General features: G+C 52.9%; 1 protein-coding gene across 1 annotated transcript in view; it reads right to left on the bottom strand.

Moving 5' to 3' along the window:
• Nucleotides 1–26,936, bottom strand: part of PLXDC1 (plexin domain containing 1) — a 62,826-nt gene that overhangs the window by 8,078 nt on the left and 27,812 nt on the right. Inside the window, exons 3-11 of the mRNA XM_036268718.1 lie at nt 26,341–26,484; nt 25,981–26,050; nt 25,209–25,331; nt 24,474–24,592; nt 23,419–23,518; nt 11,369–11,464; nt 7,080–7,161; nt 3,508–3,568; nt 2,374–2,509 (exon numbers count right to left, since the gene is read on the bottom strand). Coding sequence (XP_036124611.1) covers nt 2,374–2,509; nt 3,508–3,568; nt 7,080–7,161; nt 11,369–11,464; nt 23,419–23,518; nt 24,474–24,592; nt 25,209–25,331; nt 25,981–26,050; nt 26,341–26,484 — 931 coding nt within the window. The remainder of the gene's footprint in view (nt 1–2,373; nt 2,510–3,507; nt 3,569–7,079; nt 7,162–11,368; nt 11,465–23,418; nt 23,519–24,473; nt 24,593–25,208; nt 25,332–25,980; nt 26,051–26,340; nt 26,485–26,936) is intronic.

The raw sequence follows: 26,936 nt of genomic DNA on the forward strand, positions 1-26,936 counted from the left end.
AATCCAGCCCCTGTACCTCCTGCTTCCCTGGCCTTCTGTGTTTGTTTGGCTGGTGCCAGAAGGGGTCCGCACACCTTCCAGCAGCCTGAGCCCACTAAGTTCCTCGCTGTCTGACTCAGCCCTGCACAGGTGGGTCCCTCTGGCTGGAATGCTGTATCCTCTTCACTTACAGCATCTCCCTGTACCCTGAGACTGGGCAGGTGCCCTCAGCACCAGGTGGCTGTGGGATCAGGAATCAGACCCTCCTGGCCCCTCACCTGCCTCCACAAGACTCCACGTGCCAGTTGTAACCACATGGGCAGGCGGGGGACTGAAACCTGTCCTGCCAAGATTCCCTGAGAATTGGGTGTGGGGAAAGTCATCATCAAAATGTGTTTTCTTATAGATGTAACTTGATCCTCTTTGCCACCTCCTCCAGGAATGGAATGACATAAAGCCACAATTGTCCTCACTCTAATTAATGCTTCCTTTTGGGAACTGTTACACAGCACACCAAAGTGAGACATTCCTGGCTGGCAGGAGAGACACACATAATAAAACTGGCCAACAGAACATGCTGCCTCTGCATGGGAACAGCCCACCATGGCAGCAACCCGGGAGCAAGACTGTCAGGAGCTGAATAATTCAAGTCGGACTAGAACCCGGTCCCCAGATGTCTTGTGCTGGGCTCTCCACACCCAACACAGCCACCTTCTGGCCTCTGACATTCTGTGGCTCACCCAAAGGTTCGGTAACCCCTAGCACTGGGCTCTGAGGACGCTCTCAATAAACATACAGGGTTAACTCAGAAGTGACTGGCCAGGAGGTTCTTCCTTTGAACTGGAATTTCCCTTAATTAGAAGGTCACCTGGTCTTGACTGTTAACTCCCTGAGGGCAAGGTCTCCTCCTGCTCCTTTTTCATTCAACTTATTTAGTCCCCCACAGAACCAGCAGGAGCTCTGCTCCCACTGCCCGGGGGCCTTAACCAGCTCCCGACCACTTCAGAGTAATGGCGGCTGCCTTGCTTGTTCACCCTGTGTAATCTCCCTGGTTCCCCAACCCACAAAGACCCTTTTCTATTTCTTTCAGCACTGAGAACAGCAGGGGGGGTCTAGGGGCAAGATAGCTGCTTTTGGAGCCAGATGAGACCTGACTCCACCTCTTCGGGGCTGTGTGACCTTGGGCAAGTCATCAACTTCTCTGAGCCTTAGTGCCTCCTCTACCAAATGGGGATAAAAGAGCATCGTCCTATAGGATTGTTAGGAGGACTAAGTGAGTGTTCATGTGTGCACAGAGTTAGAACCCTACTTGGCACACGGTCAGCCCCCCCCCCCCCCCCCCCCAGTGTTAGTTCTTTCTGTCATTTGTTCACTTTCAGATCCATGGGCTGCTGCTCTAGGTTTCCAGTTCTCTAGGCTACATTTAGAGAGGCAGGGGCTCTACCACTTATCCCTCATGTAACCCTGAGTAACTTTCCTTGCCCCTATGAGCCAATTTCTGTATCTAAAAAATGGGACCGTGACTGAATGATGTTTTAAAATATTAACTTATTTCTTATCTCCTTTCGCCCTTTCCATTTTCCCCTTTCCAGCAGGTATCTGGCTCAGGGGAGATGGTAAGAGCTCACAGGTCTCTAGTCTTAGCCTAAAGGCAAGAAGCTAAAACCTAGATTCAAGGTATTGAAAATGGATAGAGAGAGAAATTTCTCAGACCTAGCCAGAGTCCCAGGGGGGCCTGCACAGGCTTGGGGGGATGGACCTCCAACAAGACCCTCCCCACCCCAGGCCTCGAGCTGGCAGAGAAGCCCCTGGGGACAGCCAGGCCTGAAGAGTCAGGGTGGATCAGCAGCAACAGATGGACATCGCTGCCCTGCTCTGACTCTGTGCCATACAAAGTCACAGGGCAGGGAGCCAGCCCAGGACTGAGGTGGGATCCTCTGCACTCCAGCTGAATGAGGGTTGAGAGAAGAGAAGTCATAGAAAAATGAGGCAGTCTTTGTACCACATCTGATTGTTTACACGGAGTCTATTCTTTCTACAGGGATGATAAGACCTCACAGGTTCTGCTAGGATTGCTAGTAAGATGAACTGAGGCATTATGTAAAATACCTGGCCCTGGGCTGGACATTCGTTTTCCCCCTCACCACAGTGACTTTCATCCCACTGCCCTGACCTGGGCTAACAGAGCCATCAGAGCCTGGGCGTGGGTCCACTCATTCTAAACTTGGTCCTGCTTCTCACCAGCACGTGACCCCAGCTCTGGGAGCCGCGGGTCTCTCACCTGTGAAAGGACAGGGCAATTCTTGTTCCCTGAGACAATTCCTGTCAAGAGGGCGCTACCCCAGGGCAATGGCCCATCCCCACCGCTTCTCTCCTCTCCTCCCCCGACATTACCTTCTGTGGTGAGGCTGTCCAAGAAGAGGGAGGAGGAGGTGGTGCTGTGGTCTCCATCAGAGGGGCTGAAGGAGCTGTCCGGGGAAGATGAGTAGTGGTCCTCATCCTGGAAGTCCTCACACGTCCTGCCCTCCGCCTGTAAGAGAGACCCAGGGCTGCCCTGTACAGAGGCCTCGCCAGTGGGCATACCACACACGAGGACGGCGGGGGCACTTGCATCCCTCAGCGGCCAGAAAATCTAAGATTCCAGCACATGGTCCAAGCATGGCACTCTAACCAAAGCTGTGCCCTGAGTGCCTTTAAGCCTTCCACTTTATCCTGAAAGCATCTACCTCACAGGGCAATTTATCTATCCACTGTTTCGAATCCTTCCTCAAGGAAGGAGCTGAGATGCCAACTTTAAATAAGTAGAGCAAATCTGTACATTTACCAATGGCCAGCGTCAGAACTGGGCGGCTGGACAAGGTTCTATTAAGGCCAGAAAGAGACAGCTCACCCAGCCTTCCTAACACCACAGACGGGGATGAGTGCCCGGCAGTGGGGTCTGGGGGTTTACTTTTAAATGCTGGTCCTAGCACCTTCGCCCTCTCACCTGACCTGTGAGATGCAGGCCAAGGCACTAAACTTCTCTGAGCCTCAGTTTCCCACTCTGGTCAGCGGGACACTGGCCCCAGCTCCTGGGGCACACTGGGACGGAATCAGAGCGATGCCGGGCAGCATGCAGTGAGGTGTGCGTGCACGAGGAGATGGAGAAAGCCAGGGAAGGGAAAGAACCCGTGGACGACACAGGTGTTAGTGTAAGGTGTGACAACAGGACACTCCCCACCCAGGATCAAAGTGTGGAGCATTCTGGGAAATTCAGTAGTGAGAAGGAACCTGGATGGGATTCTAGATGGGAGGAGCCTGGAACGACCCTCCTCACTCCCAGAATGACTGCACCCCTCAGAAGCTTGAAGGCTAGAGCCGCAGTTGCTTCTTGAATGTCACCAGGGCACAGCCTCCCAGAGGATCAGAGTCCCAGGTGGAAGGGACAGTTTTACCAAGAGCCAAAGACACCTTGAGAAGAGCTCCCAGGCAAGGGGCCTGCTGACAGCCCTGCTGTGCCCCACAACCTGGCTCACTTAAGCCTCTCACCTCCTGGGCACAGCCGTAGGCCAGCCACTCCTGGCGGTAGCGGTCAAAGCCACTGGAGCATCTGCAGGGGGAACCAAAGGTCAGAGGTGTGGGGGGATTGACAGAGCTCCCCTCCACTTTGCCCCATGCAGCAACAGTCTCCTTCGACAGTGAGGAGGGGCCTAGCCTCCAGGGCTCGGGCAGTCAAGTTCCCAAGAGCACTGGGCAGGTGCCCTCAGCACCAGGTGGCTGTGGGATCAGGAATCAGACCCTCCTGGCCCCTCTATTCCTTTTCCAGAAGGAGGGGAAGGGGTCTGTGAAATCCCCTTCTTTCTGACCTAGCTCCCAGGGATCAAGGCCTCACCTGCCTAAATATGTATGTTGGGGGCTAGATAGACTGCATGACCTCTAATGACCTTTCAGGCCCCCTTGACTCAGGGCTGCCATGAAATTGCTAAAAAATCCAGGGAATTCACACACGTGTTCTCATCTGGGAAAATCTCGTTCATTCGCCAAGATCCCTCTTTTTTGCGGAAGGGCCTGAACTTCGCAAGGAGAGGCTGGGTAAAGGGGGACATCAGCAGGTTTAGCCAACACGCCCTGTGTGATCATTCAAAGGCAGAAATGAGGGTCCTGCCACAGGCTGGGAGAGATTAAAAACTGGCTGACCAGGTTCCAGAGGACATTGTGCAGCTCAACTGGGCTGGAAGACACCAAGCACTTCGCTAGGGAAGGGGCGGGGGCACGAGGATGAACCAGAGAACGTTCTCCATGGCATCATGCTCAAATTTCCGATCCTCACTCCTTGGTGCCCTACTCAAGTGCAGGGACATCTGCATGGAAAAATATCATGCGCCACCCATGCTAAGAAAGAATCCGTGGCCAGTTAACTTTCGGCACCAGCAACTGCCTGCCCATCTGCCGGAGACCCGGTGGGGCTGAGGCTGAGGCTGAGGGCGCCAGAAGCCTTTCTTCTGATGTCTCCGAGCTGCTCCTCCCGCAGCCGAGACACTGAACTGAGCCTCCACACTGCTCACTTTCAGGTCCTCTGTGCCCAGTGTGTGGGGGATGGGAGAGTAGGGGCACCACTGGGGGATGGGAACTCAAGTTTCTTTTAGGCCACAATGATTCTTTCAGGGACTGAGCCTTTGATATGGGTCTAAGAGCATCGGGTTCTAAGCCCTGAGCCAGCCAACGCCCATTCAGAGAAGGGCATGAGCAATGGTCATTTACTGAGTGCCAGGCGCTGCCCAGCCACGTGCTGCTCCTACACCATCTCATGGGACCCTCACAACGGCACAGGAAGGCAAGGACCATGCCCCTCATTTCCTGAGCCAAATCCTGGAGTTAAGGTCACCCTTAGACTCCAGAGTGGGCCACTGGGGGGCAATGTGGGATGACAGGAAAATACCTGCCATGGTAAGTGAAATGGTCTAAATCAGATCCAGCCCCAGGGCAGGGAGCGGGAGCTGGGAGGCTGCAGAGGGGAGAGTGGGAGGACGGAAAGGGTTAGCCAAGAGCCCACGCGGTGATTGCAAGCAGCTGTTGGTGGGAGAGGCCGTGGTGGCCGGCCCTAGTGTACCAGCCCTGCCCTCTGACATTATAGGGGCTGGAGTCAGCTCTTAGTTGGAGCTGAGGCTCCAGAGAGCTGGCAAGGAGGGGCACACACTGGGGTGAGCCCAGGCCCAGGGGCATCTGAGGACCGGCGGTTTCCAGAACCATGTCAGCCTTGCACACTGATGAAGCGCCTCTGTCCTGTAGCTGACATAACCATGGCAAGAGCAGTGTCCACACCTGCGGCCCTGCCCTCCCCCAACCTGACCAGCCCCCATTAAACTGTCACAATCCCTGGCACCAGAGACTGAAGACCTAGGACTGGGCGTGTGCATGAAATGGGCCGTGTCAATGCGAGGGTGCGCTTCCATCTGACCCATTTTGCAATTCTCATGGCTCAGCTGTCGTCAGATGCTGAGTTATGCAGTGGCAGCCGGCCCCAGAGTTCCAGGGCTCATCTGAGTCCATCTGGATTATCTCCCCATGCTGAGATGGTGGCTCTCAAACTTGAAAGTGCAGAAGATGGACAACGCTGCAAGGCTCCACTCCTAAAACACCAACTTGGGGTCCCACCTATTGTCTTCTCTCTGAGACTCTATGCCTTCCGTGTGAAGGGCCCTGAACACTTTGCAAAAATGTTGTTTGGTATTTGTGAAAACAAAATAACACCGTGGCCCGGCTGGTGTGGCTGAGTGGTTGAGCACTGACCCTTGCACCAAGTGGTTGCCAGTTCCATTCCCGGTCAGGACACATGCCCAGGTTGTGGGCCGAGCCCCCAGTGGGGGGCATGCAGGAGGTGGCCAATCGATGTTCTCTCTCATCGATGTTTCTGTCTCTCTCTCCCTCTCCTTCCCTCTCTCTCTAAAAAAATAAAATAGAATAAATAAAGAATAAAATAAAATAACGGCGAGTTCCTCACCCATGTTTCTCTGAATCATATAACCCCAGCCCATTTTACAGGGAAAGCAAACCCTCTTGTATAAATGAGGTACTGAGTGAGTAAGTTGTGGGAGGAGCACCTAGGAGGCCTGATGAGGGTCTCTCTCTCCACCCAGACCGAAGCTGTGTCCTGCGTGCTGGGCGGGTCGCCTGCAAAGGCGATGGCTTCTATTTCTACACCAGGATATTGGAAAGGAGCAAAGGAAACACTGGCAGACACATGACAGCCGCACGGAACTCAGGGACTTCGTAACTTACAATTTTCAAGATTGCCTTAAAGGCTCTCAGAGTTCACAGGGCATCCCATTTATGAGAGACCTGGCACCCAAAGAAATTCTTTTCTTCCTTCTGCCATTTACTTATCTTGAACAGGAGAAGGGCTCAACTTCTGAGTGTACTCTGTGAGGAAATGAGTTCAGAACACGGACTGGAAGATGAGCTGGATTTAAGAACTTTATCCCTGAACCTGCATCTCATCCAGAATTTCCCCTATTTCTAAAACCAAGCAAACACAGCTTTGTTAGCCCCAACTTTCCACAGATGCCTGACATTTGCATGCCCCTCGTTTTCAGAAAACCCTGTTGCAGCCTGAGGAAGATCCTGAGATGGTGTTTTGGGGTCCTGGGGCTCCCAGCCAACAGCAGTTGGTCTTTGGGCCCCTGAGCTGGCAGGTCTAATGCTTGTGTGCAGATGAGGCACTGTATTGAAATCCAGGTTCCTGGGCTTCTCTCCCCGAGATCCTGGGGCCCAGGGGGCGTCCCAGGAATCCGTGAGCCTTAGCTGATGCTGGAATGCTTGCAACTGTGGACCTCTCTGAGGAGCGCTGCCCTAGGATAAACCAGGTGAGGAGGGAGCTGCAGTAGCTGGAATCTCTAAGAGCCTAATGTCATCATAGGGACCCTGCCACACAGGCACCTGGATCGGTCACGAGCCTCATGGAGCTCACTCTGTGACCTTCTTGTCCTAAGGGTCAGAGTGAACTGGCCAAAGATACCTTCATCTTGGCAATGAGGCCTGAGGCAAGGAGCGGGGCTGTGCGACCCTCTGCCCCTCCTCCACAGTCTGCCTGCAGGAACCAGAGGGTCAGTCTGGGCACAAACCTCTGGAGGACATGGCACCAGCTGCAGTTGAAGGTCAGGTCCGAGGACATGCAGGCATCACAGCTCCGATGCTGCAGGCAAGCTGCAAGAGAGAAGGCAGGGACCCCTCAGCACCGGATCCTCCACAGGCCTCCAAACAGTGCAACTTTCCTCAACGCTGGGTCTCACTGGACTGTGCCCTCTCTGACTAGCAGGGACCCTGGGGGTCATTAACACCTCCCTCACACGAGTTCAGCCCTGATTCCTCCATCTCTCCCTTCCTTTTTTCTCCCTCCCTTCCTTTCTTCTTCCTGTCTCCTAGGGGTCAGGTCCTGACTTCATGTGGGGGAATCAGCAGTAAAACCTGGTCCCTGACTTCTAGGACCTTGCAGTCATATGGGGAGACAAACACTAAACAGATAATCAAACAAAAATAACCACATAATTAGTATTTTGATGAGGCTCATGAAGGAGAATTACAAGGTGCTATAAACATGTCCAAAGAGATCTCATCCAGTCTGGGAAGTTATACTCTGGGCCATTGCCTACAATTACAGGGTTGAAAGATTTTTAAAAATGGAGATATATTTGACACAGATTGAGTTTAATATGTACACCATATCAACTTGATACATTTATATTGTGATATGATTGGCATTGCAGCTAACACATAATTATCGTTTCTTCATGTGGTAGGAACAGTAAGATCTAATCTCTTAGCACATTTAATGTTTATAACACAGTTTTATGTCTATAACCACTGAAAACGATTTTGTAAGATGTTCTGGTTTGACCTCCATCCAGAGCTGGCTGGGAGCACTCATTCCCCACCCCCGACATTCGGTCCAAGTGAAGGGATGGGGCTCTCTCCGCCTCCTCCCAGGGAAGTCTGAGTGCCAGTTTGTGAGGGTAAACCAGACATACGTAATTTTATTCCTTCTTCGCCCTCTCCTCTGAGAGTGGGCTACCCCAGGGGGGTGCTGGCATCTCTGCTCATCCAGGTCTAAATCTTACTTGGGAAGTTACTGAACCTCTAGTGCCTCAGAACCTCATTTATACAAGAGGGAGCAAGATGCCAGTTGCTTGGCAGATCTGCGGTGAGGATGACATGAGACAATACCTAGAGAGGGTTTAGAATAGCGCCAGCCACATGGTGAGCACAGTGAATGCTACTTGTTGTTATTGACTGTGGTCTTATTCATCCCTCTCAATATCCCTATCAGGTATTCATTCACTCACTGATCCATCCATTCATCCTTTCAATAAATATGTAATGAGCGCCTGACATGGGCCAGACACTGTCCCAGGTGCTGGAGATTACAGCGGTGAACAGGAAAAGACAGAAACACTGCCCACATGGAGCCTGCAGACCAGTGGAGGAAACAGCCAACGCCTATGCAGACAAATAAATCTACATTAGGGTTTCCGGTGGTGAGAAGGCTGTGAAAAAACAGAGCTGAACAGGGAGGTGAAATGACAGTGGGGGATGTGCTGTATTCAGGGAGGCTGGCCAAGGCCTGAGGAGAGGATGCTCGGGCAGGGACAGAGAGAAGGGAGGAAGCGATCCAGCAGCTCTCCCGGGGGAGAAGTCCAAGCAGAAGGGCCCTGTGCAGAGACCCGGAAGGAGCATGTCCCAGGTGTATTCTCAACAGCAGTCAGAACACTAACAGGCTGGGCAGAGTGGAGAGGCAGGACCCCCAGGGCCAGACAGAGTCAGAGAGCAGAGAAGTTAGTGGAAGCAGTTGCTGGAGGGTACATGGACCCCTTGTGGCACCAGCCAGGCAGAGGAGCAGAGAGGGCCAGAGGAAGAAAAGCTGTGGGGGGCTGACTTTTATGAGTTGCTCACTTGCAGTTCAATGCCACCCACTTAAGTGAACCAGAGTGGCAAGCAGCTGCCACAAAGCCCATGCATTTTACTACAAGGAGAGACAGGCTCTCGCCCAGAAAAGCTGCAATAGAAGGGCTCATCTGATGAGCAGCTGAACAGCATGTTGATAGCAGCAAGAGGTGGCAACCAACTACAGAGAGATGACCACTTGATAGACTTCACACGTATTTCTCCACTGTATGAGAGTTCATGGTACTCTCCCACACTCCATTCATTAGGGAACCAATTTGCATTCCATGGACCCCAAAAAGAGGGAAGCTGGGAACCAGCCCTTGGTGAGTGGAAGAAAAGCTGTCCCGGGCACTGTGTGGTCATCTTTAGTCACTTTGTGGGAGGGACTGACTGGAGGTAGCACTGTGTCCTTTTGTCTGCAAGGTCTTTGCAGGCCTGCAAGGGTGGATGGAAAGCCACAGGCAGGAAGTAAGCAGACACTGGCCTGGCCTGAGAATGAGGGTTCTGGCAGTTTGGTTCCCTTGTGTATCCAGAGGGCCTAGAACAGTGCCCAGCACGCGGGAGGCAGTTTCTATGTTTGCCGAATTGTTCTAGAAGAGGGGACCAGCCACTGAGTGCGATGGCTGAGAGATGGCCCATCCGCACCTCTGGAAGATTCTTGGTTAAGTACTCCCCCACCCGACATAAGGGAGAGCCTGGGCTGGGGGCTGCAGAGTTTTCTGAGGACAAAGCTAGTTGGCCTCCCAGGGGCTCCAATCACAGCCTTGGTAGCACTGTCCCCTCCCTCACCAGCTGCACTCACATGGGAGCCCATGGCCTGGTCATTCCCAGCGACTCTGGAGGCTCCTTAATGGCCTTAGTTAAACTGCAAATAAACCCTGGGAGCCCCGTGGGATGTTCATAAGACCCACTGACCTTTATTTCTCATGTGCATTTCAGATGTCCTGCATGCTAGTAAATGCTCACAAAGTTCACCGGAAGGGTGGGAAGTGGCTTACATGTACAGTGTCCCAGAAACTCATTCCCAGACAGTTTACTTCTTCCGCCCGGGCAGTAAGCCCTGTCCTTGGATGTCCTTGCTCCTACATGAAGTTTTATTCAAGACCTAGGGTCTGTGATTTGCTCTCACCAGTTCTTGAAAAAGCACCGGTTCTCAAGCCCCAGGCCTCTCTAGCCTAGAGGAAGGGCGGCTGGGGAGGTGGGGGGGCTGAGACCTGCCAGGTGTCCTAGCCCTGTGACCCCATGGTGTCCGAGTCCTTCTTTTCCAGAGGACACCTGCTGAGCCCAGACTGAAACAGGTGGCCAAGCATCAGAGGACCCTCTTCCTCCTCTTCTTGCTCCACCCTCTGCTCCCAGAACCTCCAGGGAAGAAGGAAAGATGGGGATCAGGGGAAACTGGCAAGAAACGCCCCAGAGGGCAGGGAAAAGGTCGTGGCTTCAGAAGCTGGAAGGTACTGTGAGACAGAGGATGAAACTAAAACCCTTTTAAAAAATTCAAGGATGGGCCCTGGCCGGTTTGGCTCAGCGGTTAGAGCGTCAACCTGCGGTCCTGAGAGACCCGGGTTCGGTTCCCGCTGGGGGCGCGTACCTCAGTTGCAGTTTGTCCCCGGACCTGGTCGGTCGTGCGGTGGCAGCCACTCGATGTGTTCCTTTCACATCGATGTTTCTCTCTCTCTCTCTCTCTGTTCCTCTCTCTCCCTCCCACTCTACCTGAACAAAAAAATGAGAAAATGTCCTTGGGTGAGGATAAAAAATAAAAATAAATAAATAATTCAAGGATGGGACCGTGGTCCTCCTTCCCCTCAGCCTCTGCAGCTGCTCTGACCGGACCCTGAAGAGCACCCAGCTGAAGAGCACCCAGCCCCGGTCCTGCGGGTCCAGCAGCAGCAGCAGCAGCAGCAGCAGCAGGGGCCTTGGCCATGATGGGCTTTCAGCTGGAGGTGAGTGGGGTACATGGGAGGAGAGGGCCCCATGGTTCTTGGACAGCTGCTGGCTGAATCCTTTCATGGCCTCTGCCTGTGGACCCCAGCACCACCCCTGCCCTCGGGAACACAATGATGAACTACGATCAGTTCAGTGCCTGGAGTGCTTTTCCTGGGGCCCAGTCTGAGTTCTCAGAGGTACATCTTTCCTGCGTTTCAATCACGTGTTAGTAATAGAAGCTGTCACCTGTCAAGCACAGATCACTCCCCAGGCCTGAGGAGTGCCCCTTAGTGTCACAGCTGCCAGCTACATCCTCCACTCTCCCTACTGTGGTCCTAACCTGGACCACGGCTCTGGGTGGCAGGTGGGGTTAGGCCCGTGTCACAAGTGAGACATGGAGGCCCAGAGATGTCACATGGCCGTAGCCGCACAGGACTCAGTGGTGAGCCTGGGAATGGCGCTCAGCCTGTTGGACTCCAAAGTTCTTTCTAAGACACTAGTGATCTAGAAGGCTGCCTTCCCGTCAGTGGGAACCACCCCCACTTACTTGGCAGCGGGGTGAACTCCACGGCCGACGTGCTGATGACCTTGCTGGGGTCCAGCTCCACACGGTGGTACTCGAAGATGGCCCTTCGCCGAGATTCTGAAACAGAGCAGAGCCTGTCATCAGGGGTCTGAGGCCTGCACCAGGACCCCGATGGTAGGCAAGCGATTGTAGTGAGTGGACGTGAGGGCAAGAAGTAAACCCATCGACCTGGGATAATGAGGCCGGTGCCGCGGGGAGACAGGACAGAAGTTGACCTTGAGAGGGTTGTGTGACATACGCAGGTTTAACTACTCAGTGCAGAGGCCTGGCTGCTCCTGGGGTCAGGACATAGGAGAGCCCACGCTCCTGGGTGCCTCTGTGCCTTCACAGCTTCTGCTCCCTTGACCCAGAATGCGTTTCCACCCCCCTCTCTCTGCCAACTCACCCTGCTACATCCAGCTCAAGGGCCACTCCCTCCTCTCCCCACTCAGGCCAGGTGCCCTCCTCCCACTGCACTCACCACCTTGTGTGGCCATCAGGGCTTATTTGGAGGATGGGGGGGCATTAGACTGAGAACATCTGGCCCTGAACCTGACCCACAGTGAGCACTCTGCACATGTCTGTGGGTGGACAGGCTGACCGTGGAGAACCTCGTCACTCCTGGATGGAGGCCAGATGAGGTTCAGGACCTGGGGCCAGGCTTACGTCCTGCCTCAGTTCCTGCAGAAACTTCCTACAGGACCTCAGTCAGGAAACCAAAGTTCTGATTTGAGTTCTGTTCCCGACTCCCTGGACCGACCACCTTAGGGCCTCAGTTTCTTGTTTGTGAAGTGGAAAGACAAAAACACCTGCTATAACACCCTTTGGAGGAAAAAACTGGAATTGTAGATTAAAAGACTTCCTAAAATGACAATCTGAGATGCTCTGATATCTCTCATCACACCCCTATTCTCACCCAAGAACCATGACTTGAGGTTGGTTTCCTCTGGCCCTGAAAGGCAGGTAGCCAGCCACTGAGCTTTCTGAATGAGTTCCCTATGAGGGAAAAGGGCCATTTAGGGTTTGGTCAGCCCAGCACCCCTTCTTCTGGAGTGCTTCCTCTGTTCCCTTTGGGGGGACTGCCCCCTGCTCCTTCCTACACGGTCTGCAGAAGCTGCCATCTTCCTCCATGACCCAAACCTCCCTGGCCACACAGTGATTGGCCCAGGGCTGAGTATCTGAGGAAAGCTGGACCAATCAGAGATCTTCCTGGGACTTTTTGACTGTAACCAAAAAGCCCTTTGCTTTCTAGTAATGAAGCTAAGAGGTGAGCTTAGAATCCATGAACCGCCACAATTCCAGGCTCATGGGGAAGGCCGGAAAGTGAAACCATCTTGTGGAGAGAAGCAGGAAGTACTGGTGACATTCCAGGCTCTGGAGGCCCAGGTCCTGCCCTGGTCCCTGTCTTACCTGTTGTCAGCTCTCCTTTGGCTCTGTGGGCTACTTCAGTATCCCCAGTGTACTCTTTCCCTCACATAGCCTCGTCCGAGTTGGGTTTTTGTCTCTAGAAGCCCAGAGTAGGCAAGGATATAATTTCTCATTCAGCTGAAGGTGGTTTGGAGAGACGTTTCCCGAGTTGGTAGTAGAGCTCACATGGGGCACCCATGGAAGAGAGGGCATCCTGTGCAAAGCTGGGTGCCCCATCCCCTGCTCTCCCCCCGTATGAAAAATCTGGGGTGGGGGCATCTGCTGTTTAAAAGAGTATCTCATCTTGGGGTGGTGAACACACACTACAATATACAGATGATGTATTATAGAATTGTACATCTGAGACCTGTATAATTTTATTGATGATTGTCACCAAATAAATTCAATAAAAATGAACAATATATAAAAATACATATAAAGAATATCTCATCTTTGTTTCTTTCACTTATTTATTTTCCGATCTTGAAATTGTTCTCTCCTCCTTAACGCAGCATTGAACCCCAGGTGGTCTGGCGCCCAAGCGAGCTCTCCCCACCCCACCCCATCGCCCCACTGCAGAGTAACGGTGGACACCTCAGCCCCTGAAACACGCGAGAGCGCAGAACGTCCTGGAGACACATTCCACGCAGTGGAAAGGAGACTGCTCTGCCATCGGAGCCGGCACAGCTCCCGGGACCTGGACGGGAACCTGCAGCCCCACCTCAGAGCCTGGGCCAGAACTGCTGGCCTTCCCACCCACATGGCACCAGGAGGGTCTGCCCCCACGGGCCAGGGTCTGCTCCGGGCCGAGTGGAAGGGGAAGGAAGGTGTGGGCACCGACAAGAACGTGGAGGAGACGTCCTGCATCAGGAGAGGAATCACACAGGAAGGGAGGGTAGGCTCTGCCCTCACCATCTGTGTGACCTTGGACAAGGGACGAAGCTCAGTGAGCCTCACCCAAAAACGGAACTAGTTCTTCTATACTTACGGGGTTGTTCTGAGAATTCAAGCAGGCAACTTAGGCAAAGTACCTGGACCAGGGGAGCCACTTAAAGTCTGTGAGCCCCTTTCTTCTCACCACCCGCTCCTTTTGTGAGTTTGGTTTTCTTGTGGCTGAGACTCTAGGGCGTTTTCTTCCAGCCTCTCCGAACCCCTCAAACTACTCTGGCCAAAGAACTTGAGAGAAAAAAGATGGCATGTTTCTCCCCCGCCTCCCGTAGCTTATTTCGGGTCAGTGATTCTTGAGTGGGCCCCTCAGCTCCTCAGAGACTCCGGAGGATGCTGCAGATGGAGTGACTCCCCGAGAGGCAGCCTGACCAGGGGGCTGGGCCAGCAATCTGGACATCCCACCTTCACCCTCCCAGCCTCCAGTGTCATCCCTCCACTGGGGGCCTCTTCCTTTTCCCCTGTTGGCTCCCGAGGTCCAGGATGCTTTCCCTCCTGTGGGGCCAGCCCCCACCCTGGTCTTCCTGGTCCAGATTGGCTACTGTCTTGCTTGTGCACCCCCTGGAGGATGAGGTAACAGGAGAGTGAGGGAAGACCAATGCTCAGGTGGTGAATAGGCCTGACGAGTCTTCCGGGCCACCTCTGAGGGCCCCTCAGACAGTGCTCAGCTCAGAGCCCCTCCCCCACCCAACCTACTGGCTCCCATGGAGAGAGGCGGTGAGAGGGCTACGGCCGTGGCCTTCCTCCCTGCCAGGGAGAATGACCACTCCAGTCCCAAGGCACCCCTCCATCTGGACCCCTGAATTGGAGCCGGACAGTTTATAATGAGACCCAGTCCGCCTCTTGCTTTTTTCTCTTCCTTCCATTGCAGGCAGATCTAGGGACTTGCTGCTTCTAAGGAAAGCAGCTGGCAAGGGTGGGTGGGATGAGGGGTCCGGGCAGTCTCGGCAGGTGTCCAGCAGGGAGGCCCTGTCCAGTGTGGGCTACGTGAGTGAGGAGATGGGCCACAGCCTGAGACTCAGACATATCAGGTTGAGAGCTGCAATGACAAGTTGTCATGCCATTCATTTCACAAGTGGGGGAACCGAGGCCCAGACAAATCAACCCACGGACTGATAAAGGTTTGCTGACACTTTACAATTTACCAATCCTGTCCACAACCTTAAACGGAAAAGAACAAACGAGGAAACGCACAGAGAAGCACAGCACCACCACACACCGCGTTCATTCATTCACGCGGTCGGCACTCAGATACGGCACCTGCTAAGTCCTGAGCACTTGTGACATGCAGGGCAGACCTGGCCCTGCCCCCGTGGGGCTCACATCTTTGGGGTACCTGGATCTGACTGACTCACTTGCTCTCACAATTTTCTGAGGTATGCAGAAGGGAATCACTGTTCTCCCCATTTCACAAGGAGGGACAGTGACATCAAGCAGGGGACTCATTTGCCCAAAACCACACAGCTTTTTCTTTTTCTTTTTCTCAGAGGCCAGACTTAAAATTCAAGCCTCAATGCTGGTGCAGTCCCAAGGTGTGTGGAAAAATATTTAACAACTGGCTCCTGGGGGGTGGGTGGAGGCTGGGAGGGGTCCTCACTTGTAGCATTTGCTGATTTTTTGTGGCAAAATAGCTCATTTCAAGGTACCAATCTGGAGTACTGAGTACGGAATTGGGAAGAGATGTGGTCAGTCTGCTCTTGTACAAGCATCTCCAGCATGCCACTGTTTACAGCTGTATCTTTAAAAGAATCAAAGGGAAACATTTACAATTAAAAAAATCATTACGCCAATGTCCCAAAGATTTAGTAATTGTGTGTTTATTTCTCCCAGACAATCCTAAGTCTGAGAAAGAAGTGACCCACTAGGCAAGCCTAGAATATATCAGGCAGTCACTGCCAGATTGTCACAGGGCCACCAAGGGCCTAGGGAGGAGCGAACCCTCCATCAAAAGCTGAGCAGCATTCAGAGCCCAGTACAGGTATGTGCACACCCACACCCACAGACACACAACAGATTTTGATATAAGAAAGTCCCCTTGTGCCCTGGCCAGTTTGGCTCAGCAGCTGGAGTGTTGGCTTGTGGACCAGCGAGTCCCGGGTTCGGTTCCCGCTAAGGGCACGTACCTCGGTTGCAGTTTGTCCCTGGCCCCGGTTGGGGTCGTGAGGGTGGCAATCAATCAATGTGTCTCTCTCATATCAATGTTTCTCTCTTTTTCTCCCTCCTGCTCTATCTGAAGATAAATGAAAAAAAAAAAAATTCCCCCTTGCCAAGCAGGAGTGGGGTCTGAGATGGGGTGAGGAAGGGCACCTTGCTGTAATTCATCTGCTCAGAGGAGGCACCAATTTTCATTCTGCACAAGGGCCCTTCCTGTATGACACCAACTTCTGTGAGGTGGCCTGGGCTTTAGGTGAGCCTGGGGGATGCAGGACGTGTAGGTGGAAGATGAGGAAGCTCCATCCCACCCACTACCACAGGGGCCACCTCTCCTTCTGAAAAACCACCCCTTTTAGCACCGAGTGTAATAGAAAACATAAATATGAAACTACAGGTCTTCCAAGGTGCCTGAGGCCATGGGGCCCAGAGCCTACGTCAACTTTTCTCCCTTTACCTGCCGCATCCTTCAGGGCTCAGCTCAAAGGACTCCTCCACTCTCCGGAGCAGTCAGCAGCCCTCCTCCCGGCTCTCCGTGCAGTGGCCGGTGTCATCTGTTAACTGCTCCACCAGTATTTGCTTTGCTGGCCACCTGCCCCACCAGGCGGTGAGCTCCTCCAGGGCAGAGCCTGCACGTTATTTGTCTCTGTTCCCTAACATCAGGCCCTGCACATAACAGGACCTCCAGAAATGACTGTGAATGAACGAATGGGTTACAAATCGTCATGAAAACCTCAGCAACATATTATAACTTCAGCCTGCAGCCCAAGGAAGAACGCCCTTCCTCCCCAGCCCACCACAGATTATGGCCTTTCTCCAAAGGGCCTCCCGCGGTGGGCCAGAGGAGGCCAGACAAGTTAGAACTCGAAGTAGAAGGGCTAGCTTGCAGGCCTTCCCCACCTGCAGGGGTGTAGGGCACAGCCACCCTTGGTTGGAGGGAAGGTGAAACAGGACGGACAAAGGGAGTCAGGGTTGGGGCACAAATGGAGACAAGACTTGTTATGGGACTGATTTCCGGCACAGAGACAGAAAGCAACATCCAGGGAAAGTGGGGGTGTGTCTCCCCACCAGCCGGGCTCGAAGTGGATTTGGGGGGTGCCTCGAGTGTAGGGCAGCCAGAGGTGCTCAGGTGTTCAAAACCCACCACAGCCCTCCCAGCGGGGCAGGGGGACCAGTGTGGTAGGAAGGAGGAGGCAGGTGGGTATACAGAAACATAGCTCTCATTTAAAATATTTGCTCATTTCAACTGCCAACTCACACTTATTTGAGTGCATGGCTTTGGTAATATTTTTATTTCTCTATAAACAGAACCCTTAATATCTCCGCCTGAGTTATTTGCTTTTGGATTATCTTCCCAACATCTGGAGCTTGCCCAGGGACAATGACGTCTGTCTGAATGACCAACAGCTCCCTTCCGGAACTGAGACAGAGGCCGCCCCAAAGCCACATATTTGGCAGTTGGAGACGTTCTGTTTTATCTCTGCTTCCACTCATCAAAGATTCAGAAATACTAAGGTCCAGACACGGAAAGTCCTGCCACCCAATTAAGAAATGTTTATTGTGCAAAAGAGGTTGACATGTCCCATTGTGTCTCCATACAGACACCAGTGGGAATGAGCTGGGAAGCACAGAAAAGTCAGACTGATGGGCCCCGCTACAAACTTCCCTCCAAACTGGGTGGTTATGACAAACAGTATCGGATGGTGGTTTTGGGAAAAGTATTCATTCACTCATTCATGTGTGTGCTCATCTGGTTATTCTTTCATTATGAATTGAGCCCCAGAGACAAACACAATGAGCGTCCCACACCTGAGGAGGATCCCTCCTCAGCACTAAAGCAAAGTAGACAAGGGGCAAGGGGAGGAGAGGAAGCAAGAAATGGCAAAACTCAGGGAGCAGAAGAAAGAGAAAAATAGAAGAGAAAAGTGAAAAGAGGGGAGAAAGGACCCCCAGATGGATGAAAAGCTCCAACGAAGAGCATTATAAAGGATCCCTTAGCCCTGGCTGGTTTGGCTCAGCGGTTAGAGCGTCGGCCTGGGGTCCAGAGAGACCCGGGTTCGGTTCCCGCTAAGAGCATGTACCTCGGTAGCAGTTTGTCCCCGGCCCTGGTTGGGTCGTGCAAGTGGCAGCCACTTGATGTGTCCCTTTCATGCCAATGTTTCTCTCTTTCTCTCTCCGCCCCCCCCTCTATCTGAACAACAAAATAAAAAATGGGAAACAGGTCCTGAGGTAAGGATTAAAAAAAAAAAATCACAATCAATCAATCAATCAATAAAGGATCCTTTATCCAGAAAGGCCACAGAGCAAACGGGCCAGATCTGGTGAGGACATGTCCCCGCCAACCACACCCTCACTTGGCTGGTCCTTCTCACTCTTCGCAGCGGGTTCCGGAGCCTCCCCCAGCAGCCCAGCACAGAGGTACAGCACAGACCTCGGACACATTTCAGGACTCACATCTGCCTTTGAAAGGAAAGGAAAGTTCTGGTAAAGGAGAAGCCCAAGTGTTAGGGCCAGCGGAGGCCATTCTGGGGCCAGCCAAGGGGCAGTCTATCATTCGGAGCCTTTCATAATGAACTCTTCATTAACCGATTCCACCAAGTCAGATCTGTCCGTTTTGACGTTGGCTACGCTAAAGTTGCTTTTCTACTGGCCATGAAAGGAAAGGTTTCTTTAACAAATGAATAGAGGAAATTAAATTGATTTCTGGGGGCCCTTCCAGCCACACAAAGAGTGTACAAGCTATTCGGTGTCTCGCGTGCCTCTGCAGAAGGATGCCGCTAACTGCACTTTCTGTGTCGATGCACACTCTGCAGACTGCTCCAAAGCCCGGGCAGCAGCTTATGTAAGGAAGTAATGAAAAGAAAAACCCTTCTTTCCTCAACCCCACGAGTGACAATGTGCAGAATTCTCTCCGCCCTCAGGCTGGGAAACGAGCAAGTCTCTGGACAAGGTTCAGTCATGGGGGGATTCTTGAACAATGGGGAACCCAATTCCACTCCTCACAGTGCCCCAGGCACGGAGGAGCTAAGCTTGGGTACAAGGATGGCGATGCCACCCATTCTGTAAGACTAGGTGGGCTGGGACAATGGGAATATCCATGGTGATAATAGGGTCTGCAGACCACAGCACTCTCCCTGAACGTCTGTCTTGTTTCAGCCCTGGTTGTTTGAGATTTACTGTTCTTTGCAGCTCAGCCTAATCCAAACAAATTCCCTGCTTCCTGGGTTGAACATCAGACAGAGGAACCTGACCACTTAACCACATCAAAGCCATCATTCTCCAAAGCAGAGATCATGGCCCATTTAAAAACCCAATGAAGGCCCTGGCCAATTTGGCTCAGCAGTTAGAGCATCGACCTGATGGTCCAGAGAGACCCGGGTTTGGTTCCCACTAAGGGCATGAACCTCGGTTGCAGTTTGTCCCCGGCCCTGGTTGGTCGTGCGGGTGGCAACCACTCCATGTGTCCCTTTCACATCGATGTTTCTCTCTCTCTCTCTCCCTCCCTCCCTCCCCCTCTGTCCCTCCCTCCCACTCTATCTGAAGAAAAAAATGGGAAAATGTCTTTGGGTGAGGATAATAAATAAATAAATAAATACCCAATGAAGGCCCCGGAGACTGTCCCAGAAAAATGCACACCTGGGAATATGCTCCACCTGCACCTCGATAGTCTTCCTAAAGTCTAGGCCTGGATCCTCAAGCTAAAAACCTTGACAAAAAAGATGCAATTACCAAAGCACTCACCCCCAAATTCAAGTGGTATCAGTTCCTGCTCTCACTTGGGGTCAGCAGAGAGCAGAGGACAGGGTCTCCAGTACACCCACATGCTTCCGTGGCACCAGCTCGTGTGTTCCTCACTGTTTGAGCACATGCCTGCCACAGGCACTGAGCCACAGTGAGCCCCCCGGGAGCTCACAGCTAACTGGGGAGAAGACAGATGAGCAGGGCAATGTGAAGGGTTTAATATTAAAGGTATCACCAAAGTGCTAGGAGGTGGAAATGGAAACCATGAATTCTGCTGCATGGAGGGGGCGACATCTGAGCTTTGCCAATGGATAAGAGGGGCATAATTTATACAGGGAACTGTCACAGAAACTCAGAGTGCCCTTGACTGTTTGGGGAACACAGGACATACACACCAGTGCTGCCCAGGCAGAGTGGTGAGTGACAGGCGGGTTTGGGGATGAGCCTATAAAGTCAGGCTGTGTGCAGCTGCACAGGGCCTTGAATGCCACTCAGGATTTTGACTCGATGCTGCAGACAACAAAGAGCTAGAGAATGACATGATCAGATCTGTCTGGTGGTGACAAGAAGAAATGGGGGACAGAGAGAAGGGAGCCTGACGTCTGGGTGCTGGTAGGCAGTGACTGGGGTCTGGCACAGGCTGTGGCCTGGCTGGTGGATGCAGCACCTCAGCAAACAGCACTTGGAGAGCCCAAAGCCAGCAGTTCCCACGACAGAGCCCTTGCGTCTCCTGTCTCCTCCCGGACTCTCAGAACAGGCGCAGCTGCCCTCCTGTTTTTTCAGGTGCACTGCGCTTCCTCTCACCACCCTCTTCCCCGCCTCCCTACATCTCCCTGCCTTGCTCTAAAATAGCCTTTTATTCCAGAATCACAGAGGAGCCTCAGATGCAGACACTCCCAGGGGATCTGACTTCCTCTAATTCACCCTCATTCAACAGCTGGATCCAGCACACATTTTCCGAGACTCTGCCATGCACCGCGCTGTGAGGGAGACGCAGATGAAGCGGACCAGACCGCCCAGCGGTGCAGGGATGCCCAGGGAGGTGGGAGTGTGTGGCACTGCCCTTCTGCCAAATAGCCTGGGTGTGTGCTCGCGCGCGCGCGCGCGCACACACACACACACACACACACACACGTAAGGCTATGGGTGTTTGGGGAACTGAGGAGGAAGGCGTCGCCCCTCTGGGTGGAATGTACGTGGGACAGACTTAGAAAGTCTCCATGGTGGATCCTGTGGCTCAAAACCCGGATCTGGTTTTCACTTCTCCCTGTCACAGTGTGCAACCACAGGAAGTCACTCCACCTCTCTGAACCTCTGTCCCCATTTAGAAAGGGACAGATATACAGTAGTTCTCCGTTTTCTGTGGGGGATATGTCCCAAGACCCCTGAAATGAAAGAGGGTCCTAAACCCTATATACACTGTTTTTCCTGTACATACATGCCTATGATAAAGTTTCATTTATAAATTAGGCACAGCAAGAGATTAACAACAATAACTAATAAAATAGAACAATGATAATATACTGTAATAAAAGTTATGTGAATGTGGTCTCTCTCAAAACATCTTCTTGTGGTGAGTGCACTCACCCTTCTTCCTGTGCGGATGCGAGATGATACGACGCCTGCGTAGTGAGATGAGGGGAGGCGAAGGACACAGGCATTGTGAGGGAGGAGTGTTAGGCTACTACACACCTTCTGACGAGATGGCTACTAAGTAATGAGTGGGCGGGAGCGCGCACAGCAGGGAGCGTGCACAGCCGGGCAGCGTGCACAGCCGGGCAGCACGCACAGCAAAGGGATGATTTATGTTCCCAGGTGGAATGGAGCGGGACGGCGGCAAGAGATTTCATCACACTATTCAGAATGGCGTGCAATTTAAAACTTATGAGTTGTTTATTTCTGGGATTTTCCATTTAATATTTTTGGACTGCGGTTGGCTGTGGGTAACTGAAACCACAAAAAGCAAAACCACAGAAAAGGGGGGACTACTGGACATTCACCTAGAAGGATGGGAGGATGATCAGTAAGATACTGTGAAGCTCAGTGTCTGGGGATGGGATTGTAATCAGTGGAGGAAGCAGCCTCTAAAATGGCCTCCACGGACCCTGCCTCTTGGTGGTCACACTCAGTGTAATCCCATCCCAAGAGTGGGCTGGACCTAGTGACTTGCTTCCAACCAGGGCAATACGGCAAAGAGCGATAGGGTGGCACTTCTAAGACAAGGTCTCGAGGAAAAGGACTGGCTTCCATCTTCCTCACCCCTGCTGCTGGCTTCCTGGCCTGCTCTGATGGCAGCCAGCTGCTGGGCTGGGAGCTGCCCTACCGGGAGGTCCACATGGCAGGATCCGAGTGGGGAACTGAATTCTGCCAACAACATCATGAAAGTATCTCTCTCCCCTAACAACTGTTGGGGTGACTGTAACCCTGGCAAACACCTTAAGGGCAGTCTGTGAAAGACCCTGAACCAGAGGACCCAGCTAAGTGGTGCCAAATTTGCTTCCTGACCCACAGAAACTCTGAGATAATGTTTGCTGTTTTAAGCCTCTTCAGGGTGATTTGTTATGCAGCAGTTGCTAACTAATACAATCAGGGTGATACGGAGACGGTTTAGCAACCAGGTCAGTACTGGCGTTAACCAGTTAGAGCAGATGCTGACAGCAGCGGCAGAGCAGGGTCTGGCAGGTCCTTGCTGAGCCTCTTGCTAGAGCACAGGGAGTTCAGGAAGGGGGTCTGGGGAGGGCAGGTGAAGTGGTGGGAATTCGCCTTACGGAAATACTCACACAGGGCATAAAAGTACCTACTTGCAAGAATATTCACGGCAGCATTATTTGTTGTAGCAAAAGATTGGAAAAAACTGAAAAGTCTATACCCAGGAGACTGGTTAAATTAAGGACATTCATGCAATGGGCTGTCACACAGCCATTGAAAAGAATGAGATGGTCCAGCTGGTGTGACTCAGTGGACTGAACACCCTCCCATGGACTGAGAGGTCCTGGTCGATTCCGGTTAGGGCACATGCCCAGGTTTCAGGCTGGATCCCCAGTAGGGGGCGTGCAGGAGGCAGCTGATGAATGTTTCTCACCTGGATGTTTCTACCTCTCTAAACAACAATAAATCTCATATATATATATATATATATATATAGAGAGAGAGAGAGAGAGAGAGAGAGAGAGATAAAAATCTCAAAACAAAAAGAAAAGAATGATGTGCCAATATGGAATGATGGGCAGGATATACTTTGTTCAGGAGAACAGTGGCATCATACATGATCATTTGTGTTACATATCTATACATATATGTATCTGAAGGCTTGTAGCTCTAGAAATAACCTGGTAGCCCTGGTTGCCTCAGAAACGGGAACTGGTGGGGTGGGTCAGGAATGGGAAAGAAACATTTTTCTGTCTCGTGGAAGCCCCTGTGTAATGCTTCTTCCATCAGCTGGGGTGGGGAGGAAATTATGGCTGTGTTCTGGAAGGACTCAAACCCTAATTTGGAGTCTGGAGATTTTCTAAATTGGGGGTTGCTACGTAGAAGGGCCCTGGCTCCCCTACCCCTCAACAACCAGAGCAGTGCCTCCTGCTGGAGCTTTTATTGGAAAAAATGGCTCCTCTGCTTTAATGAGGACAAGTTGGACCTCGCTATGCCCCCTTTCTTCCCTCAGTTCCCACTCAGCTCTCCATCGTCCATTCGCTCCCTGCCACCACTGCCACCCACCACCAGCCTGAGTCCGTGTGCGCCAAGTCCAACCCAGTCCAAGTCTCTTCTCTGCTGAATCCCTGGGGACTCACCTGGTACATCTGGGGAGGTATTGAGAGTCATGAAGGCATCTGACAGACCGGCTTTGACGGGATGCTGGGAGGAGCTGATTTCCAGGACAGACATAGGGATCTGCAGCAGGGGAGAAGAGGCTCCATCTACCCCACACACACTCTTGGGCCAGCCTAGACTTCCCTCTGAGCTCCAGACCCAACTGCCTGCCTGGCACTGCCTCTTGGAGGCTGTGAGGACATCTCACACCCAAGGGGCCCCAGTCAAATTCCAAGTCTTCCCCATACCACCTCCAAGCACATTTCCTTGTTCTATGCTCCATCTTTGTAAATGGCACCTCCATGCAGGCCAGAGACCTGGGAGTCACCCCGGCCCTCCCTTTTCTTCATTCCCCCTCCTCCATCTAATACATCTCTAAATACTATTAGTTAACCAGCTAACCGGCTCTCATATGTGTCCAGTTCTCGCCATCATCCCCCACCAGACTCCAAGCTGGCAACACCTCTCTAACTCATCTCCCAGCATTCCCTCTGAGCCCCCAACAATCTGTTCTCCACTCTGAAGTCAGAGTGACCTTTGTCAAAGGCAAATTTGGTGTTTCCCTGCCCCGTCTCGCCCCTCACTCTCTCCTCTCCAATCATGCTGTCTTCTTTCAGTGCTTCACACCAGCTATGATCTACCCTGTCACAGGACCTTTGCACATGCTTTTCTTTTTCCTGGAACACACTTCACTCTCCTCTTTGTTTCCTTAACTCCTATGCATCCTGCAGATTTTAACTCTTTTCTTTGGGGAAGCCTCTCCTGACCCCTACTGAAGCAAAGGGCCCCATGCCAGGCTCTCGTGGCACCTCTATGGAGGAGCACTTGTTACAGAGGCAATTACTTCTACCTTTGTCTTTGTGATTATTGTCAATTGTCTCAACAAGATCATCTCTACAAGGGCAGGGCCCACGGTGATCTTATTAACTGCTGTATCCCCGGCACCAAGCCCTATGCCAGGTTCTTCACAAATATCCGCCGAGTGAAGAAAAATTCTCCACAAGACCCAGCCAGCTCTGAAGGTGGGCTCACTCACCTCTTTATAGCCAAATACAATGCGGCCATCACGGTGCAGAGCTGCCTGGAAGGTGAAACTGCCCCTGTCCTCCCGGCCTTGGAGGTAGACATGGTCCCACTGGACAACAAAGACTGTCCCTGTGGAGAAGAGCAGAGACCAGGTGGATGGGGAGGTAGCTCAGGGAGCAGGGCATTGCAGAAATGGTGGCCAGAGTGGATTAGCCGTAGGTCGGGTCCCTTAGGGACGATGGGGTAGTTTGCAAATTTGAAGACAAGGAGCTGGACAACCCACACACATCAGCCTGGCTTCCAAGCTGGAGAGGAACCAGAAGACCCTACTTCTTCCCCCAGATACAACGATTGATCATCTCTTACCCAAAGCATGCCCTTCCTTCTTGGCACTTGAGATGAAAAGGAGGAGAAATAGGAGAAATGGCTGTTCCCCTGGGATAGGAGCATGGATGTCCAAGGGACAATGTGGTGAGAGTTAAGAAATAGTAAAAGTCCCTAGTATTTATTTCACCTACACTAAGAGCCAAGCACTTTCATTTCATTATCTCATCAGATTCTGCTAAGTAGCAGGCATCTTGTCACCATCTTACAGGTGGGGAGACCGTACAGAAAGGTGGGGTGACTGCCTTGCTGTGTGACTGTGGCAAGTTCCTTGCCCTCTCTGGGCCTTGTGTTCCTCTTGAGGGGCTGGGCCAGGGGAGCCCTGGTGCTGGGTGACTTAAACTCTGAGATCTGGTCTCACCATTGTCGAAGTAAGCAACTGTGGAATTGTCGGAGTAGCCAGGGTTGAAGTTGGCCATCAGAGGGGCCACGTACTGAGTAGCTGTGAGCATCCGATGGGTCACGTCACCAGTGAAGATGAAGCCTGGGGTGTGAAGAAATGCAGAGGAATCACCAGAGATGGCCCAGCAGGGTGCTGCCTTATGTTTTCTCCCCACGGGCAGGAAAGAGCAGTGCAGACATAGCTAGAAGCAAGCCTTGAACCTGTCCTCTACGCCCAGCTGGTGGGCTCAGGGACAGTCATGCACAGAGCAAAAGGGTCCCAGACCAGAGTTTTCCCCTGCCCCTCCAGGTGGGCACAAATCCCCATCTCTCCTTTTCCCTGGTAACTTACACAGGAATCAAAGATGGGCTCCTGATATGAACAGGGAGCCTGGTCCCAGGAGCCAAGCTCTCAGTGCAGTCTCCCTTTCCCTCTCAAGCACAGATTCGGAAACACAGGGGCCACAGGGGCCACAGGGGCCACCCATACTGGCCTGAGCTGGCCCGAAGACACACACACACACACACACACACACACACACACACACACAAGCAAGTCAGCTGATGCGAGGAAGGTATTCAGACATAGTCACTGACCTCCCTTCTGAGAGTGGGCTCCCAAGAGAGCCAAACATGGGTGCCTCCCTGGTCCATCTATACAAGCCTATCTCCAGGGAGCCTCCCCAGGTAGATTCCCCAAGTTCTGGTGGAGAGCGCCAAATCCTCCCCCAGCCCTGCTGACACAGCCTTACCTCCAGTTGCTATGGTGATCTGCCGCAGAGGATGCCCGTAGAAAGGGAAATCGAAGGACAAGACCACTCTCTGCAGGGGATGGAAGAGAGGCAGCATGGGCCAAGTTGCAGACCAGGGGCTGAGCATCTACACCATTCCATGCTTGTCTGGACAGGGTGGGGGGCAGGCATGTCCAGGGCAGGCTGCCAGGACCACAGGTGGGCACCCCAACTCTGGCCACACCACCCAAGATCCCCTGAAAGGCACCTCCCAGATCGAAGACCTTAGGCCAAAGCCATGCCCACTGACCAGGTGGGGTGGGGTGGGTTGGCCCCCAGCCTCCCAGCCCAAGGCAGTGCTTCTGGGAACTGGGCACTCACCGAAGCCTGCCGGTGGGTGTTGGAGAGGATTCTGTGGACCTTCACTTGGCTCCGGTTGGACTCGGCCACGTCCACCCACAGCTCCCGGCTGCGGGGCTCGCTGGGGCCGTACAGACGGGACACATAGTAGTTGTGGTTGTCCTCCTGCCGCCACCCAAGACAGAGCCCACAGGAAGCACGAGGTGTCAGGCATGCCAGGAACCACCTGCCCCCACCCCACCCAGCACCTTCCCAGGAAGCTGGAGCTGTGGCTCAGATGGCTGCTTTAGGCTGGGTAGCCCCTGGGCTCCCCTTGGCCGGAAATAGCTCAGTACCTGGCCCCCAGCCATGCCCATACGGCTCTGGCCCCAGCCGAATCCACACCTGCTGTGCCCATGCTCAGCCCAGGCTTCCCCAGAGAGGCCAGGGGGCTTCTGCTGCAGCCCCCGAGTCCCCAGGAAGCAGACAAGGCAGAGCTTGGCTAGAGACACCAAAGAGAAATAGCGCAGCCCCAAACTGAGCCCTTGTCTTCAGGGAACTCACAGACTGAGGGGGAGTGCTCCCCTGCTCTGGGGTATACCTTTGTTAAGGGAAAAGAAAAAGCTGGATCTCAGAAG

The sequence above is a fragment of the Molossus molossus genome, unplaced genomic scaffold (genome assembly GCF_014108415.1).
Source record: "Molossus molossus isolate mMolMol1 unplaced genomic scaffold, mMolMol1.p scaffold_m16_p_19, whole genome shotgun sequence".
Lineage (NCBI taxonomy): Eukaryota > Metazoa > Chordata > Mammalia > Chiroptera > Molossidae > Molossus > Molossus molossus.